General features: G+C 35.5%; 1 protein-coding gene across 1 annotated transcript; it reads right to left on the reverse strand.

Moving 5' to 3' along the window:
• Positions 1–12,103: 12,103 nt before the first annotated feature.
• Positions 12,104–15,234, reverse strand: LOC117616458. Its single transcript, XM_034345786.1, has 8 exons — positions 15,208–15,234; positions 15,027–15,098; positions 14,822–14,945; positions 13,985–14,045; positions 13,147–13,225; positions 12,937–13,054; positions 12,484–12,612; positions 12,104–12,240 (listed from the first exon to the last, which is right to left on the reverse strand). Exons 5-8 carry the CDS (start codon positions 13,184–13,186, stop codon positions 12,144–12,146), a joined length of 384 nt encoding a protein of 127 aa, XP_034201677.1. The 5' UTR covers positions 13,187–13,225; positions 13,985–14,045; positions 14,822–14,945; positions 15,027–15,098; positions 15,208–15,234; the 3' UTR covers positions 12,104–12,143.
• Positions 15,235–15,513: the final 279 nt, after the last annotated feature.

Here is a 15,513-nt window from a genome sequence, read left to right on the forward strand (position 1 = left end):
ACCATCAGAACTTTGATAGCCCTTGCAGCACAAAAGGAATGGAACCTATTTCAATTGGATGTGAAGTCTGCCTTTCTCAATGGCATTCTAAAGGAGGAAGTTTATGTTGAACAACCTCAAGGATATGTTCAAGAGAGCAAGGAAACCAAGGTGTTCAAGTTGAACAAGGCTCTATATGGACTGAAGCAAGCCCCAAGGGCCTGGTATGATGAAATAGATGCCTATTTCAACACTGCAGGTTTCAAGAAAAGCTTAAGTGAAGCTACTCTCTATATCAAAACTAGTGACACCTCAGGTATTATCATTGTCTCCCTCTATGTAGATGACATTATATATACTGGAAGCTATCCTAAAATGCTTGAAGAATTTAAACAAGATATGATGCAACACTATGAGATGACAGACTTGGGTTTGTTGCATCATTTTCTTGGCATGGGAGTGGAACAAACTGACAAGCATATTTTCATTCATCAAAAGAAATATGCTATGAAAATTCTTGAGAAGTTTGGAATGAGAGAATGCAAGTCAGTGGCAATCCCATTAGTGGTGAATGAGAAATTGTGTAGAGAGAAGATGGGAGTGAAGCAGCAGATGAAAGTGAATTCAGACAGATTGTAGGAAGTCTCCTTTATCTGACTGCCACAAGACCAGATGTCATGTTTGCATCTAGCTTGCTTGCTAGGTTTATGCACAATCCCTCAAAGAAACACATGGGAACTGTTAAAAGGGTGCTGAGATACATTCAAGGCACATTGGATTTTGGAATTGAGTTTGCAAAGGGGAAGACAGCTACTCTAATTGGGTACTGTGACAGTGACTGGGCTGGGAGTGAGGATGATATGAGGAGCACCTCAGGATATGCCTTCACACTAGGTTCAGGCATGTTCTCTTGGGCTTCCATCAAGCAAAACACAATTGCTTTATCTACAGCCGAAGCTGAGTATGTGAGTGCTGCAGAAGCAACTTCACAAGCTAAGTGGCTGAGATTTGTACTTGAAGATTTTGGTGAAGAACGGATAGAAGGGACTCAGATTCTATGTGATAACACCTCAGCAATTGCAATGGCAAGGAATCCAGTCCATCACCAAAAGACAAGACACATCAGCAGGAAATTTCATTTTATCAGAGAAGCCATTCAAACAAAAGAAATTGAACTGATATACTGCAAAACAGAAGATCAGATATCAGACATTTTGACTAAAGCTCTACCTAAGGATCGTTTTGTGAGGCTGAGAAGCTTGCTTGGTGTGAAATCAGCTAAAGGATTAGAAGGGAGTGTTGAAATATAATCCTGCAGCTGATTACTTAGAGCAGAAGCTATTATCTATTTTTGTTTTGTTTTGGTCAGTTTATTTAAGTGATGTAATGAGAGCCATTAGATCATAGTCTAGGTGGATTCTCTAGCTTAGATTTGCTATGACATGTGTCAACATCTAATAGGATGACAGCTGTAAATTCTGTTAGGAGAGAATCACAATTCTCTCCTAGCAGTCACACTATGTGAGCTGCAGTTTCTGCTAAAATCAATAGAACAGTACATTTCTATTTCTTCTTCATTCTCTCTAGCTAAAATGCACTACAAGATCACCTCTTCCTAAATCTGAAAATACTGAGATAAACTCAGAATGATAACATGGTGCATATATCGACACCTTAAGCAATCAGACGAATCTCTTTCGATTAGTTTTCGGGATAAGTATATTGAGTGCCTGCCTTGTAGAACAAACGAACAGGGTTGGCTCAACCCTGATCCCAGAGAAGGAAGCAGCGATTTCAGAATAGTAGATAGATCTCCATGTATCAATACTTGGGATTTCTTAAAACAAGGAATACAACCAATATATAAGAAAAGTGTGCGTTTCTGTATTGCCACTAGAATTTCTATTGGTTTTGAAGACCCATTTGCATCCTATAGGCTACGTACACTCCTTCATTGATGCTTTCTTGATCAAAGCTCATAGGGCTGTCTTCATTCTAATGTCATTCAATCTCCTGCACATACACATTCATCAGAAATTGATGGCTTTCTAACTCTTGGGGACTGTCTTCTGGTAACTTCGATGACAGGTTGAACATCAGCTTGAGGATCTTGAGGCTCTTCGTGAGAGATTGACTGCTCATTATTGACTTTTGTGGTGGAGAAGGTTGGACATGTTGCTGTAGGGATACTTCATCTTCATTCTTGTTGATTAGGCAGGTGGGATGATCCCGAAGGTCTTCAATCTACTGATAGTATCAACGATAACAGCTAAATGATTTGAATGCACATACAAGTAAAACAAAATCTAGATCAGCGACCCCCACCAGAGCAATAATTGAAGTATGTAACAGGAGAAGCGAGCATTGCATTCTTGTAAGTAATAGGTGTTTCGGAAAACACAGCCTTGAACAATATCGAGAAGAGTTCAATTACTCAGAGATAATAATTGGATTAAGGGACAAAGTCAAAGGAAAATGTGATAAGAAACCAACAAGCAGGTTTGTAAAAACACATAACCCGCACTAAAGATTCAGCAATCAGTTCCACATGCAAGAAGATGATTGATCCAATGTATAGACTGACACTGAAGGCACAGATTCATACTCTATAAGTTTTAAAAGGTCAAGAATACACATAGTTATGTATGGGAAATTTCCGTGGACAAGAATGCACATGCTCCAGAACACGTATTGCACAACGATCCATATTTGAAGAAATTAAAACCTAAATCAAGCTTGCTTTGCGTGTATAGATTTGTTAAAGAACACCACAAGAGAATATACATCAACAAACAGAAACAGAGATGATGATGATGACAACATTTGTATGCAAGTACAAGGATATTCCATGAACTATGTGCCCCAGAGCACAAGTCCAAAATGTCCTATATAAATTGGGAGCATGAACAATTATAGTTGGGACTGTCAATAATATAAGACGAAACAAGGAGACGAAACAGATTCTCCACTTTTTACCCTAACACCTGAAGATTGCTTGGAGCACACTGACCTAAAACACACATCCTATTGCATAACTCGAGAGTCTAAACAGACAACAAAAGTTTTCTCCATGAGCACAGTGCATTGGAACTTGCATTACCAGTTGCGAAGGTTCGTTGAGCAAACAAAAGATTTTGCAGCTCAGAAATCAGAAGCAAGTTTATACGTGTAAATTTGGTTTTAAGGCAGAAACTCAATACATGCCAGATAAAGCAAGCGAAATATTTTTACAGAAACCAAAACAATAATACATGTGAAAATGGGGGAGATGCACAGCGTTCTCTCAGACTTCAGCTTTTCTTTCAACAGAAATTCGGAAAACAGAGGGGAGAAAAACTTAATTATGTCAACATGAAGCATTTTTTTAGCTGAACATTTAAAAAGAAAAAAGAAATTAAAAATCAAAACCCAAATTGCTAAGGGTCATTTTTTATAAATAAAAATAATACCGCCGCGCGGCTATACTGCTGTTTTTTAAATATAGTACAGCCGCCCGGCTGTACCTGAACACGTGGAATAGCACAGCCGCGTATAGCCGGTCGGCTATACTGTTTGTGGAGGCGCTGTGCGGCTAATTTTTTTTTAAAAATAAAGAGGGAGAGATGGTAGCGCGACGGAAGGGAGAAATCAAAGAACGAACGAAGGGAGAGAACGAGGAGCGATCGAATAGCGACCGACGAGAAAGATCGAAGAGCGGACGAATTGATATATCGAAGAGCGAACGAACAGAGCATCGAAAAGCGCCGAAGAGATTAGTATATCTAGTTTCTGTGATATATTTAAGCGACGGAATGAAAATCAAGCCAGATATTGATCTCGTTTTCTCGGAAACCAAACAGCTAAGAACTGCAACAAATAAAGAAGCATAAGTTAACACTACTGTAGCAACGAAACGATTACCCCAAGGTCGTCGAATTGCAGACGTTCTTACGCGGAGCTTGTACGGTTTCACAGAACTTATTCTTTTCGATTTCTTTTCAGTGTGATTGGAACTGGCTGTTGTAAATTATAGTCCATAATTTAACCCAATAATAAAAAGGCTTAAAGTTCTACGAGGCCTTAACCCAATAAAGGCCCATAACAAATAAATACACTCCGTTTTCAAAACTGAGTATAGCCGGGTGGCCATACTTTTTTTCCGTATATAAAAATTTCTCCCAACCAATAGGCGCCACGTGTCAACACATTTCTTTTTGGAAAAAAATTTCAAAACTGAGTATAGCCGAGCGGCTATACTATTTTTAAACATAAAAAAATTATAATTTGAAAACTGAGTACAGCCGTGCGGCTATACTTCTTAAAATGTAAAAAAAGTTCCCCCAACCAATAGGAGCCACGTGTCAACACATGTCTTTTCAAAAAAATTTCAAAAACTGAGTAGAGCCGCGCGGCTATACTATTTTTAAAATTTTCAAAACTGAGTACATCCGGGCGGCTATACTTCGTAAATGTAAAAAAAGTTGTCCCAACCCATAGGCGCTACGTGTCAACTCATGTCTTTTTTATAAAAAAAAAAATTCAAAACTGAGTATAGCCGTTCGGCTATACTATTTTTAAATATAAAAAAAGACCCCAACCATTATGCCCCACGTGTCAACACATGCCTTTGTAAAAAATATTTCAAAACTGAGTATATCCGTGCGGCTATACTTTTTAAAAATATAAAAAAGACTCCTGCCATTTGGACCCTCGTGTCCACACATATTTTTTTAAAAAAATTGAAAACATGGAGTATAGCCGTGCGGCTGTACTCTTTTTCTTCCCCTAAAAACAAAAAAAAAGACCCTCCTAGTTGCATTGGTTTGTGCCTTATGGATATTAATTTGCGACATATCCAAAGTAGGTATTAATGTTCCACTATTTGATATTTTAATATAATTTTTGTACCATGTGTTATTCTTATTCAATAATATGTGAGAATTATTTGTATAATACGTGAATTTGTGTGTGTTACTAAAAATTTTAAAAAAAATACGTGTATAAAACATTAGTAATACGTACGTACATGTACAATACGACTATTGTATGTTTGCTTTTTGAAGAAAACGTGAGACGTGTATAGAACACGAATGTATTGTTGAAAAATACGTACCTACATATGTGTGTGTGTGTGTGTGTGTGTGTGTGTGTATGAATACATATCTAAAAGACTGTAGCCGCTCGTCTATACTATTTATTGAAAAATACGTATGTATTTGCGTAACACGATTATTAACGGCAATATATTATACTATTTATTATTAAAAATTAAAATTAAAATTAAAATAGTCCCCCAGTCAAATTAATTAAACTAATATGAATTAATTATTGAAAAAATTTATTATTTTGAAACTAAATAATTCATTTAAATCTAAATGCCCAAGTGCCCAAAGGCCCAAGGCCATCTTTTTGATAATTAAATATTAAATATTCAAGTTGAATTTGAAGCCCAATTGGCTTCTATTTTTTTTAAATAAAAAAACAAAGTATAGCCGGGCGGCTATACTATTTTTTAACATAAAAAAAGGTCCCCCAACAAATAGGAGCCACATGTCAACAAATGTACTTTTCAAAAAAAAAAATTTGCAAAACTGAGTATAGCCGCGCGGCTGTACTATTTTTAAATATAAAAAAAAGGTCCCCCAACCAATAGCGGCCACGTGTCAAAACATGCCTTTTTCAAAAAATTTCAAAACTGAGTATAGCCGCGCGGCTATACTTTTTTAAATATTAAAAAATTAAAATTTCAAAACTGAGTACAGCCGCGCGGCTGTACTTTTTTTCCATATATAAAAATTTCTCCCAACCAATAGGTGGCACGGGTCGACACATGTCTTTTCAAAAAAAATTTCAAAACTGAGTATAGCCGCGCGGCTATACTAGTTTTAAATATAAAAAAATTAAAATTTCAAAACAGCGTACAGCCGGGCGGCTATACTTCTTTAAATGTAAAAAAAGTTCCCCCAACCAGTAGGAGCCACGTGTCAACACATGTCTTTTCAAAAAAAATTTCAAACCTGAGTATAGCCGCGCGGCTATACTATTCTTAAATAAAAAAATTTCATAACTGAGTACAGCCGGCCGGCTACACGTCTTAAATGTAAAAAAAATGTTCTCCCAACCAATAGGCGCCACGTGTCAACACATGTCGTTTTTAAAAAAAATTTCAAAACTGAGTATAGCCGTTCGGCTATACTATTTTTAATTATAAAAAAAGATTCCAACCATTATGCCCCACGTGTCGACACATGCCTTTGTAAAAAATATTTCAACACTGAGTATAGCCGTGCGGCTATACTTTTTTAAAATAGAAAAAAGACTCCTGCCATTTGGACCCTCGTGTCAACACATATCTTTTTTTTAAAAATTGAAAACATGGAGTATAGCCGTGCGGCTGTACTCTTTTTCTTCCCCTAAAAAAAAAAAAAAAAAAAAAAAGACCCTCCTAGTTGCATTGGTTTGTACCTTATGGATATTAATTTGCAACATATCCAAAGTAGGTATTAATGTTCCACTATTTGATATTTTAATATAATTTTTGTACCATGTGTTATTCTTATTCAATAATATGTGAGAATTATTTGTATAATACGTGAATTTGTGTGTGTTACTAAAAATTTTAAAAAAAATACGTGTATAAAACATTAGTAATACGTACGTACATGTACAATACGACTATTGTATGTTTGCTTTTTGAAGAAAACGTGAGACGTGTATAGAACACGAATGTATTGTTGAAAAATACGTACCTACATATGTGTGTGTGTGTGTGTGTGTGTGTGTGTGTATGAATACATATCTAAAAGACTGTAGCCGCTCGTCTATACTATTTATTGAAAAATACGTATGTATTTGCGTAACACGATTATTAACGGCAATATATTATACTATTTATTATTAAAAATTAAAATTAAAATTAAAATAGTCCCCCAGTCAAATTAATTAAACTAATATGAATTAATTATTGAAAAAATTTATTATTTTGAAACTAAATAATTCATTTAAATCTAAATGCCCAAGTGCCCCAAGGCCCAAGGCCATCTTTTTGATAATTAAATATTAAATATTCAAGTTGAATTTGAAGCCCAATTGGCTTCTATTTTTTTTAAATAAAAAAAAAAAGTATAGCCGGGCGGCTATACTATTTTTTAACATAAAAAAAGGTCCCCCAACAAATAGGAGCCACATGTCAACAAATGTACTTTTCAAAAAAAAAATTTTGCAAAACTGAGTATAGCCGCGCGGCTGTACTATTTTTAAATATAAAAAAAAGGTCCCCCAACCAATAGCGGCCACGTGTCAAAACATGCCTTTTTCAAAAAATTTCAAAACTGAGTATAGCCGCGCGGCTATACTTTTTTAAATATTAAAAAATTAAAATTTCAAAACTGAGTACAGCCGCGCGGCTGTACTTTTTTTTCCATATATAAAAATTTCTCCCAACCAATAGGTGGCACGTGTCGACACATGTCTTTTCAAAAAAAATTTCAAAACTGAGTATAGCCGCGCGGCTATACTAGTTTTAAATATAAAAAAATTAAAATTTGAAAACAGCGTACAGCCGGGCGGCTATACTTCTTTAAATGTAAAAAAAGTTCCCCCAACCAGTAGGAGCCACGTGTCAACACATGTCTTTTCAAAAAAAATTTCAAACCTGAGTATAGCCGCGCGGCTATACTATTTTTAAATAAAAAAATTTCATAACTGAGTACAGCCGGGCGGCTATACGTCTTAAATGTAAAAAAAATGTTCTCCCAACCAATAGGCGCCACGTGTCAACACATGTCGTTTTTAAAAAAAATTTCAAAACTGAGTATAGCCGTTCGGCTATACTATTTTTAATTATAAAAAAAGATTCCAACCATTATGCCCCACGTGTCGACACATGCCTTTGTAAAAAATATTTCAACACTGAGTATAGCCGTGCGGCTATACTTTTTTAAAATAGAAAAAAGACTCCTGCCATTTGGACCCTCGTGTCAACACATATCTTTTTTTTAAAAATTGAAAACATGGAGTATAGCCGTGCGGCTGTACTCTTTTTCTTCCCCTAATAAAAAAAAAAAAAAAAAAAGACCCTCCTAGTTGCATTGGTTTGTACCTTATGGATATTAATTTGCAACATATCCAAAGTAGGTATTAATGTTCCACTATTTGATATTTTAATATAATTTTTGTACCATGTGTTATTCTTATTCAATAATATGTGAGAATTATTTGTATAATACGTGAATTTGTGTGTGTTACTAAAAATTTTAAAAAAAAATACGTGTATAAAACATTAGTAATACGTACGTACATGTACAATACGACTATTGTATGTTTGCTTTTTAAAGAAAACGTGAGACGTGTATAGAACACGAATGTATTGTTGAAAAATACGTACCTACATATGTTTGTGTGTGTGTGTATATATATATATATATATGAATACATATCTAAAAGACTATAGCCGCTCGTCTATACTATTTATTGAAAAATACGTATGTATTTGCATAACACGATTATTAACGGCAATATATTATACTATTTATTATTAAAAATTAGAATTAAAATTCAAATAGTCCCCCAATCAAATTAATTAAACTAAAATGAATTAATTATTTAAAAAATTTATTAATTTGAAACTAAATAATTAATTTAAATCTAAATGCCCAAGTGCCCCAAGGCCCAAGGCCATCTTTTTGATAATTAAATATTAAATATTCAATGCCCAAGTTGAATTTGAAGCCCAATTGGCTTCTATTTTTTTAAATTAAAAAACTAAGTATAGCCGGGCGGCTATACTATTTTTTAATATATAAAAATGGTCCCCCAACAAGTAGGAGCCACATGTCAACACATGTACTTTTTTAAAAAAAATTGCAAAACTGAGTATAGCCGCGCGGCTATACTATTTTTAATATAAAAAATAAAAATTTAAAATATTATTATTCGGTGATATTTGGGGAGGGGAGGGGAGATTCGAAAGACTTATTTTTATTTTTCAGAAATTTTCTTATTGTTCTACTTAAATTCTGGATCACACAACAACCTTGCCTTCTGAATATTAGGTACCTAAAAAATTCTTTTATTTTCCATTCCCTTCTTCCCCTCTATATGATATAATGATTAGATGCAAATTTTGATTCTTTCTTTCTAATGGCAACCGGCCACCTAATTCTTCTTTTTCATATCCAACAAAGCTATTAATGGAAAGCCTTCTGGTTTAGACAATCCAATTACATGATGCGTAAATTGTACTTACTAGCTAGCTAGATTCATTTGCTTTCAGAGTAGCAGAAGCCAAATTCATTGGTTATGATTAGTCGATTAAATGTGACATGATTGCCGGATTGCCAGACCTATTAAAAATGCCGTTCGTGTTCAAGATGGATAATTCTCCATGTGTCCAGTGTCTGCTATAAGCTACGTACACTCCTTCATTGATGCTTTCTTGATCAAAGCTCATAGAGTCATCTTCATTCTAATGTCATTCAATCTCCTGCAAATATACATTCATCAGAAATTGATGGCTTTCTAACTCTTGGGGACTATCTTCTGGTAATTTCGATGACAGGTTGAACATCAGCATGAGGATCTTGAGGCTCTTCGTGAGAGAGTGACTGCTCATTATTGACTTCTGTGGTGGAGAAGGTTGGACATGTTGCTGTAGGGATACTTCATCTTCATTCTCGTTGATTAGCCTTGGAGGTAACTTGAACTGCTCATTACTTACTTGGTACTGCCACAAATTCATCTTCTTCAAACTCAAAATTGGTATTAGTATTATGAGTCTATATACTATCTTTCTGTACAATTGTACTGTGGGCAATAAAATAATATATAACCATTAAAATTTTCAGGAAATCTATTAAAATGACCAACTCACAATCCTTGGATTAAGCTTCTCTTTAGTTTCAGGGTTACAACCCCAAACATGAAATGTAACAAACTAGGCTTCATACCTGTCGATTGTTCAAATGGCGTCTTAGGAACAGACTTACTTGGTACACGGTGCATGGTTATCTTCAATACTTTTTCCCTCAAGAATTTAGGCTCGTCATCATGCTCCTCACCATTTCCTTCAACATTTTGTTTCGTCTCTCTACAACTCCATTTTGATGAGGAGTACCAGCAGTGGTGTATTGTGCAAGAATCCGACATTTTTATGCCAAAACATAAAACAATTTTCTCTTGAAATATGCCCTGTTCTTCTATGCCAAAACATAAAAGAATTTCATTAATAAGCAGTCTTTTATTAGAGATAGAACTATCAACATGCATACATTGGACAGAAGTAGAACATGCTCTAATAAGCAATCTTCATTAATCTCCATGCACTTATAATTCCCATTGTGCAGAAAGTACAACATGCTCTAACCTTGCTTTATTGCAGCACAACTAATTCATAAAAACACTAATATATGAATTCTACACCTTTGGACACAAGAAAACACACTTTAACATATATATCTTATCTACAATTTTTGGCTTCTATATCTTCAAACTAAGAACATTTTTGAAGCAATTCACTTTAGCAATTGGATTCAGTGAGTCTTTCAAGTTCTTCGATGCAGTGATACCAACAACAGAAACTGGTCACAGAGAGAATCTGCTAATTGAAAACAAAGTTTTTTTTTTTAGGTCAAGACTGAAACTTCATTCCAAGGCCGGAAAATCGGAAAAAAGGCTTACAATGAAGTAAAGAAAGCAAAACTGAAAGCCTTTCAACTGAATCCATACAACCCAGCAAAGAAAAACTTTCAACCCAAAACAAAAAGAAACTTAAGAAGGACATGGGAGTCAAAGTTTCGTTTTGGAAGAATTGAAGAATTGAGTTTTCGATTGGAACAGAATGAAACCCTACAATTCCTTTAAGCAATATACTGACCCTTTTTCAATTTTCTTAAGCTGAAGCGTGAAATGATTCAGGTTTTGATTAAATTCTTTGGTAGTGTCGTTTTGCCCTTACTGGTTACTTTCTCATTGTATCGTTTCTTAAGCTGTACAAACCTAAATACACTCTATCTAGATTATATCAAGCCTACCCCAGTGAGACTTATAAAATAAACTAAGCCCAGCAAAAAAATTCCTAACACTACATTCTCAAAACAGTATGAACTACGCACTGCAGGGCCCTCTGGTAATTATTTGAACTGGGAAGGACATATGACATAACTACTTTTCTAGTTTTGTCTCATTAAACAATCTTCATCGTGTTTGCATGCTTTTGGGTAGCTTGAGAGGTAATCTCAACACCATAATCTGATTACCAGAAGAGAGAAGGAACAATGAAAGCAAGGGCACGGATGAGATGAGATGAACTTAAAATGAAGAATTTACGAATCTGGTTACTCCTAGCCCTAAGGTTGTGTAAAACTTAACCTAAAATAAAATCGAGCAGAACCAAATGAACACATTCCAGAAAAGGAAGCTGAAAAATTGGGTGTGCCAGAATATGCATCTATGTACCACGCACAATTTTATATGTATTGAGTTAGTTTTGAGCTTGTTACCGATAAAGCTAAAAGCACAAGGAAAATTAATAGCACCACAAAAGCCAGCCTACACGTAAACCATTCATCAGACAAAACAAGTCATTAACAACCTAACGACGCGCATAATGTCCAAGGGGCATCCATCATTTTCCAAAATGAGCAGAGGTTCTCAGTAAAAACATCTCTTGATTATGTTGTTACTATGCAGCATTAACAGTGTTAAAACTCTGATCCTTGTGGTCCTCCAACACCTAACAAAAAGCTTTTATTTCCAAGATACACGGTTAGTTCTGAAAACAAAACTTAACAAATTTGAAGCATACTTTAAAAGGAGGAAAACGACATACCGTGTATCAATCAGGGTCAGCATACTTTGCCTTCTTTGCCTTCTTTGCCTTCTTCGACTTCTTCGACTTCTTTGCCTTCTTTGCCTTCTTTGACTTCTTTTCCTTCTTTGCCTTCTTTGCCATAGAATGTACCACCTAAATTTTTACATAAACCCAACAAAACCACGATAGAATATATGTAAAAAGAAACAGAGATGACGACAACATTTTCCAGTTGCATGAACAATGTGTCCAAGAGCGCAAGTCCAAAATGCCGTGCATAAATTGGGGGAGTGAACAATTAAAGTTGGCACTGTGTCGACAACATAAGACAACATGCATTGCTACTGATACAACTTTTAACAGTGAGTTGAAAATTTTAAGTTGCTAACAGATTGTGGAAAGATAAGAAAACCTGAGGATTATTCTCCAGCCCAAGACTCTTCTGTAAATCATCCAACATTTCAATCCAGCGGCTAAAATATGAAAGAAAGAGTGGTATTTAGGGGAAAAATCCATGAGACATAAAGAACATCAGTGGAAGTACGAAAACTGCATTACTGTCAACAATAGTCAGAACAGATTGTTGTGAAAAAAGCCTCAAACAACACCTCCAGCAGAATATTGTAAGATGAGTTAGCACTTCTATAAAAATAAAAATAAAAACTTTAAATAGTGATGTCACACGGGAAAAACAAAGAAGGGAAAGAATTGGGAACCTGTCAACGTCTGCCTTCCCCTTAATTGAACAAATATAGTCGTTGAAATCAGACAGTTTCTTCCGACATTTAATAGATTCGTAGCGTGCCAGACTGGAGCACATATCTTCCAAACGGCCAAGCAAGTCACTTCAAACAAGGAACAAAAATGTGTGCTCTTCTTAGTCAAGAACAGGAAACCAAAAGGCAAATCCGCAAGGCTAAAAAAACCAACTCAGTAAAAAGAATGAGTTCCAGCAGCTTTCTCGTAGATGATATAGATAAGAGACCAAAGAAATAAGGTCGGTCTCTTAGTAAAAAATCAGAAATGAAAAGACAAACTCACATATACAAACAGAAACAAACAAACAAACCACCTACAGTAAGAGTAGTGTCGGACCTCTTACACGACTAATTTTATGTAATGAGCAGAGATTAGAGTCAAAAAAAGAAAGAAGGGAGAGAATGAGGAACCTGCAGGCAGGTGGGATGGTCCCAAGGGTCTTCAATCTACCGATAGCATCAACGATAACGGATTTTTGTGCATCGAGTTTCTCAGCTTCCTCGCAACAAATGTCACTATCCAATTCATCTGATTCATGATATGGAAGCAATAAAAAGTTAAGAGCTAAATGATTTGAATGCACATACAAGTGAAACAAAATCTAGATCAGCGACCCCCACCAGAGCAATCATTGAAGGATGTAACAGGAGGAGCGAGCATTGCATTCTTGTAAGTAATAGGTGTTTCAGAAAACACAGCCTTGAACAATATCGAGAAGAGTTCAATTACTCAGAGATGATAATTGGATTAAGGGATAAAAGCATTTTGACATTCTACGAAGTCAAAAGGAAAATGTGATAAGAAACCAACAAGCAGGTTTGGTTAATACTTGCTGTTATCTCCATATTACATCATAGAGAATCTCTTCGTCATAATTGGACAACAAGAATTTGTAAAAACACATAACCCGCACTAAAGATTCAGCAATCAGTTCCACATGCAAGAAGCTGATTGATCCAATGTATAGACTGACACTGAAGGCACATATTCATAGTCTAGAAGTTTTAAAAGGTTAGGAATACACATAGTTATGTATGGGAAATTTCCGTGGACAAGAATGCACACACTCCAGAACACGTATTGCAGAACGATCCATATTTCAAGAAATTAAAACCTAAATCAAGCTTGCTTTGAGTGTACAGATTTGTTAAAGTACACCACGAGAGAATATACATAAACAAACAGAAACAGAGATGATGATGACAACATTTGTATGCAAGTACAAGGATATTCCATGACCTATGTGCCCCAGAGCACAAGTCCAAAATGTCCCATATAAATTAGGAGCATGAACAATTATAGTTGGGACTGTCAATAATATAAGACGAAACATGGAGTGCTACAAATATAACGTTTAGCAGTTAACCACTGTAGATACAACAACTCCAGATATTCACCTAAGGGAATCTGCTAGACACCAAAGGAGATACTCAATCAGATTTTTGAGAGAGAGAATACCTGAGAGGAAAACTCAAGTCCAAGACTTTTCTTCAATTCAACATAATATTCAGGCCAACCGCTGAAATATGCAAGAAAGAGTGGTGCTCAGGGGAAAAACCACGCATCAAAAACTAAAATGCAAACAAATCCACTACTAGACAACTGTTAGAGATCTAAAACGATGGATTTCATGTACTTGGCATAGATTAAAGGTCATAGCATGAAGACCAACCTCTTAGTAAAACATCTGAAACAAAATTGCAAACCCACAAATACAAACAAAAAACAAAGAGAAATAATCTGCTCTTGGTCAAGAATCGAAAACCAAAAGGCAAACCCACAAAACAGACTATCAAAAACATGGAAAGCAAACCAACTCAGACGAGGGTCAGAGTTATTAAACAATGTCGACCACTTAGTTAGCATAGATTAAGGGCCAAGGAGCTAAGCCCATCAACTTAGTCAAATCAGAACACCCACTACTATGGGACGACTGTCAGAGACTGAGAGCTACAAAACAATGGCTGTCACGTAATAAGCACGGGCAACAACAACAAAAAAGGAAAGAAGGGAGATAATGAGGAACCTGTCATCGGCTGCCATCGACCTAAGGTTATCAATATACTTCTCCAGATCCATAAGGTCCAATTCCAAAAACCCTTTGTTTTCTTGGAGAATGTTTTGAACGTGATCCAATTTGCCAACAAAGACACTTTAACAAAAATATGTGCCCTCAGTCAAGAACCGCAAAGTGAAAGGCAACAAACACAGAAGACAAGATCAAAAGGAAACGGACTCACTACTAAAACGAGCACAGATTAGAGGCAAAACAGAAACAATGGGAGAATGAGGAACCTGTCAGCAGGAAAGAACTTCTTCTGTGAATTAATAACGTCGATGATATGTGATTTTTTCTCATTCCAAATTCTCGCAGCTTCCTCGTTAGAGATGTATTGTTCTTTCTTCACAGGTCTTTTTCCTACATAAAGACGTTGCAAATCAAATAAGCAAAAGTTTTAAGTAAACTCAATTCCCAGTAATAAAAAATTAATTAGCATACTTTTAGCAGATCTCCCCTGATCTGAAAAAAGAACAATTCGCAAGTCATCTTCGAAATCATCAGCATCAGAATCTGTGTAGACGGCCATGTCAGAGCCTAAAATAAAACTTTTTAAAAAAAAAGCAAGAAAAAGGAAATATATAATTATTATTTTTTAAAGTGAGAAGCATTTACGACTTACCAGTGTCAGAGTTCGTGAAGACGCCACCACCAGAATCATCAACAGAGCACAGTCAAGGAGACAACAAATAATTCAATAATCAAAGCATATCTCATGAGAATTAATAACATGAAAGACACCAAATTCAAACATGAAAGGCAATATAAAAAAGGATATAACCTAGTAGCTTCACACTTGTGTCCAGTAAAGCGGATGCTCCCATATTTCCAGTTATGCGAAAGCTCAATTTTATAAGCTATTTCAATCTCATCAAAATTACAAGGTTTCTCAAATGATTCAGGAGGAATAGTTTTCGAAACATTAGTC

Source organism: Prunus dulcis, chromosome 1 (assembly GCF_902201215.1).
Source record: "Prunus dulcis chromosome 1, ALMONDv2, whole genome shotgun sequence".
Lineage (NCBI taxonomy): Eukaryota > Viridiplantae > Streptophyta > Magnoliopsida > Rosales > Rosaceae > Prunus > Prunus dulcis.

Coding starts and splice junctions, on each gene's coding strand:
- LOC117616458 (XM_034345786.1), bottom strand. CDS start 13,186: ATGCTCGCTCCTCCTGTTACATCCTTCAATGATTGCTCTG. Junction 13,055..13,146: donor ATCCTTCAATGATTGCTCTG/GTGGGGGTCGCT, acceptor ATCATGAATCAG/ATGAATTGGATAGTGACATT. Junction 12,241..12,483: donor GGGAAGGCAGACGTTGACAG/GTTCCCAATTCT, acceptor TTCATATTTTAG/CCGCTGGATTGAAATGTTGG.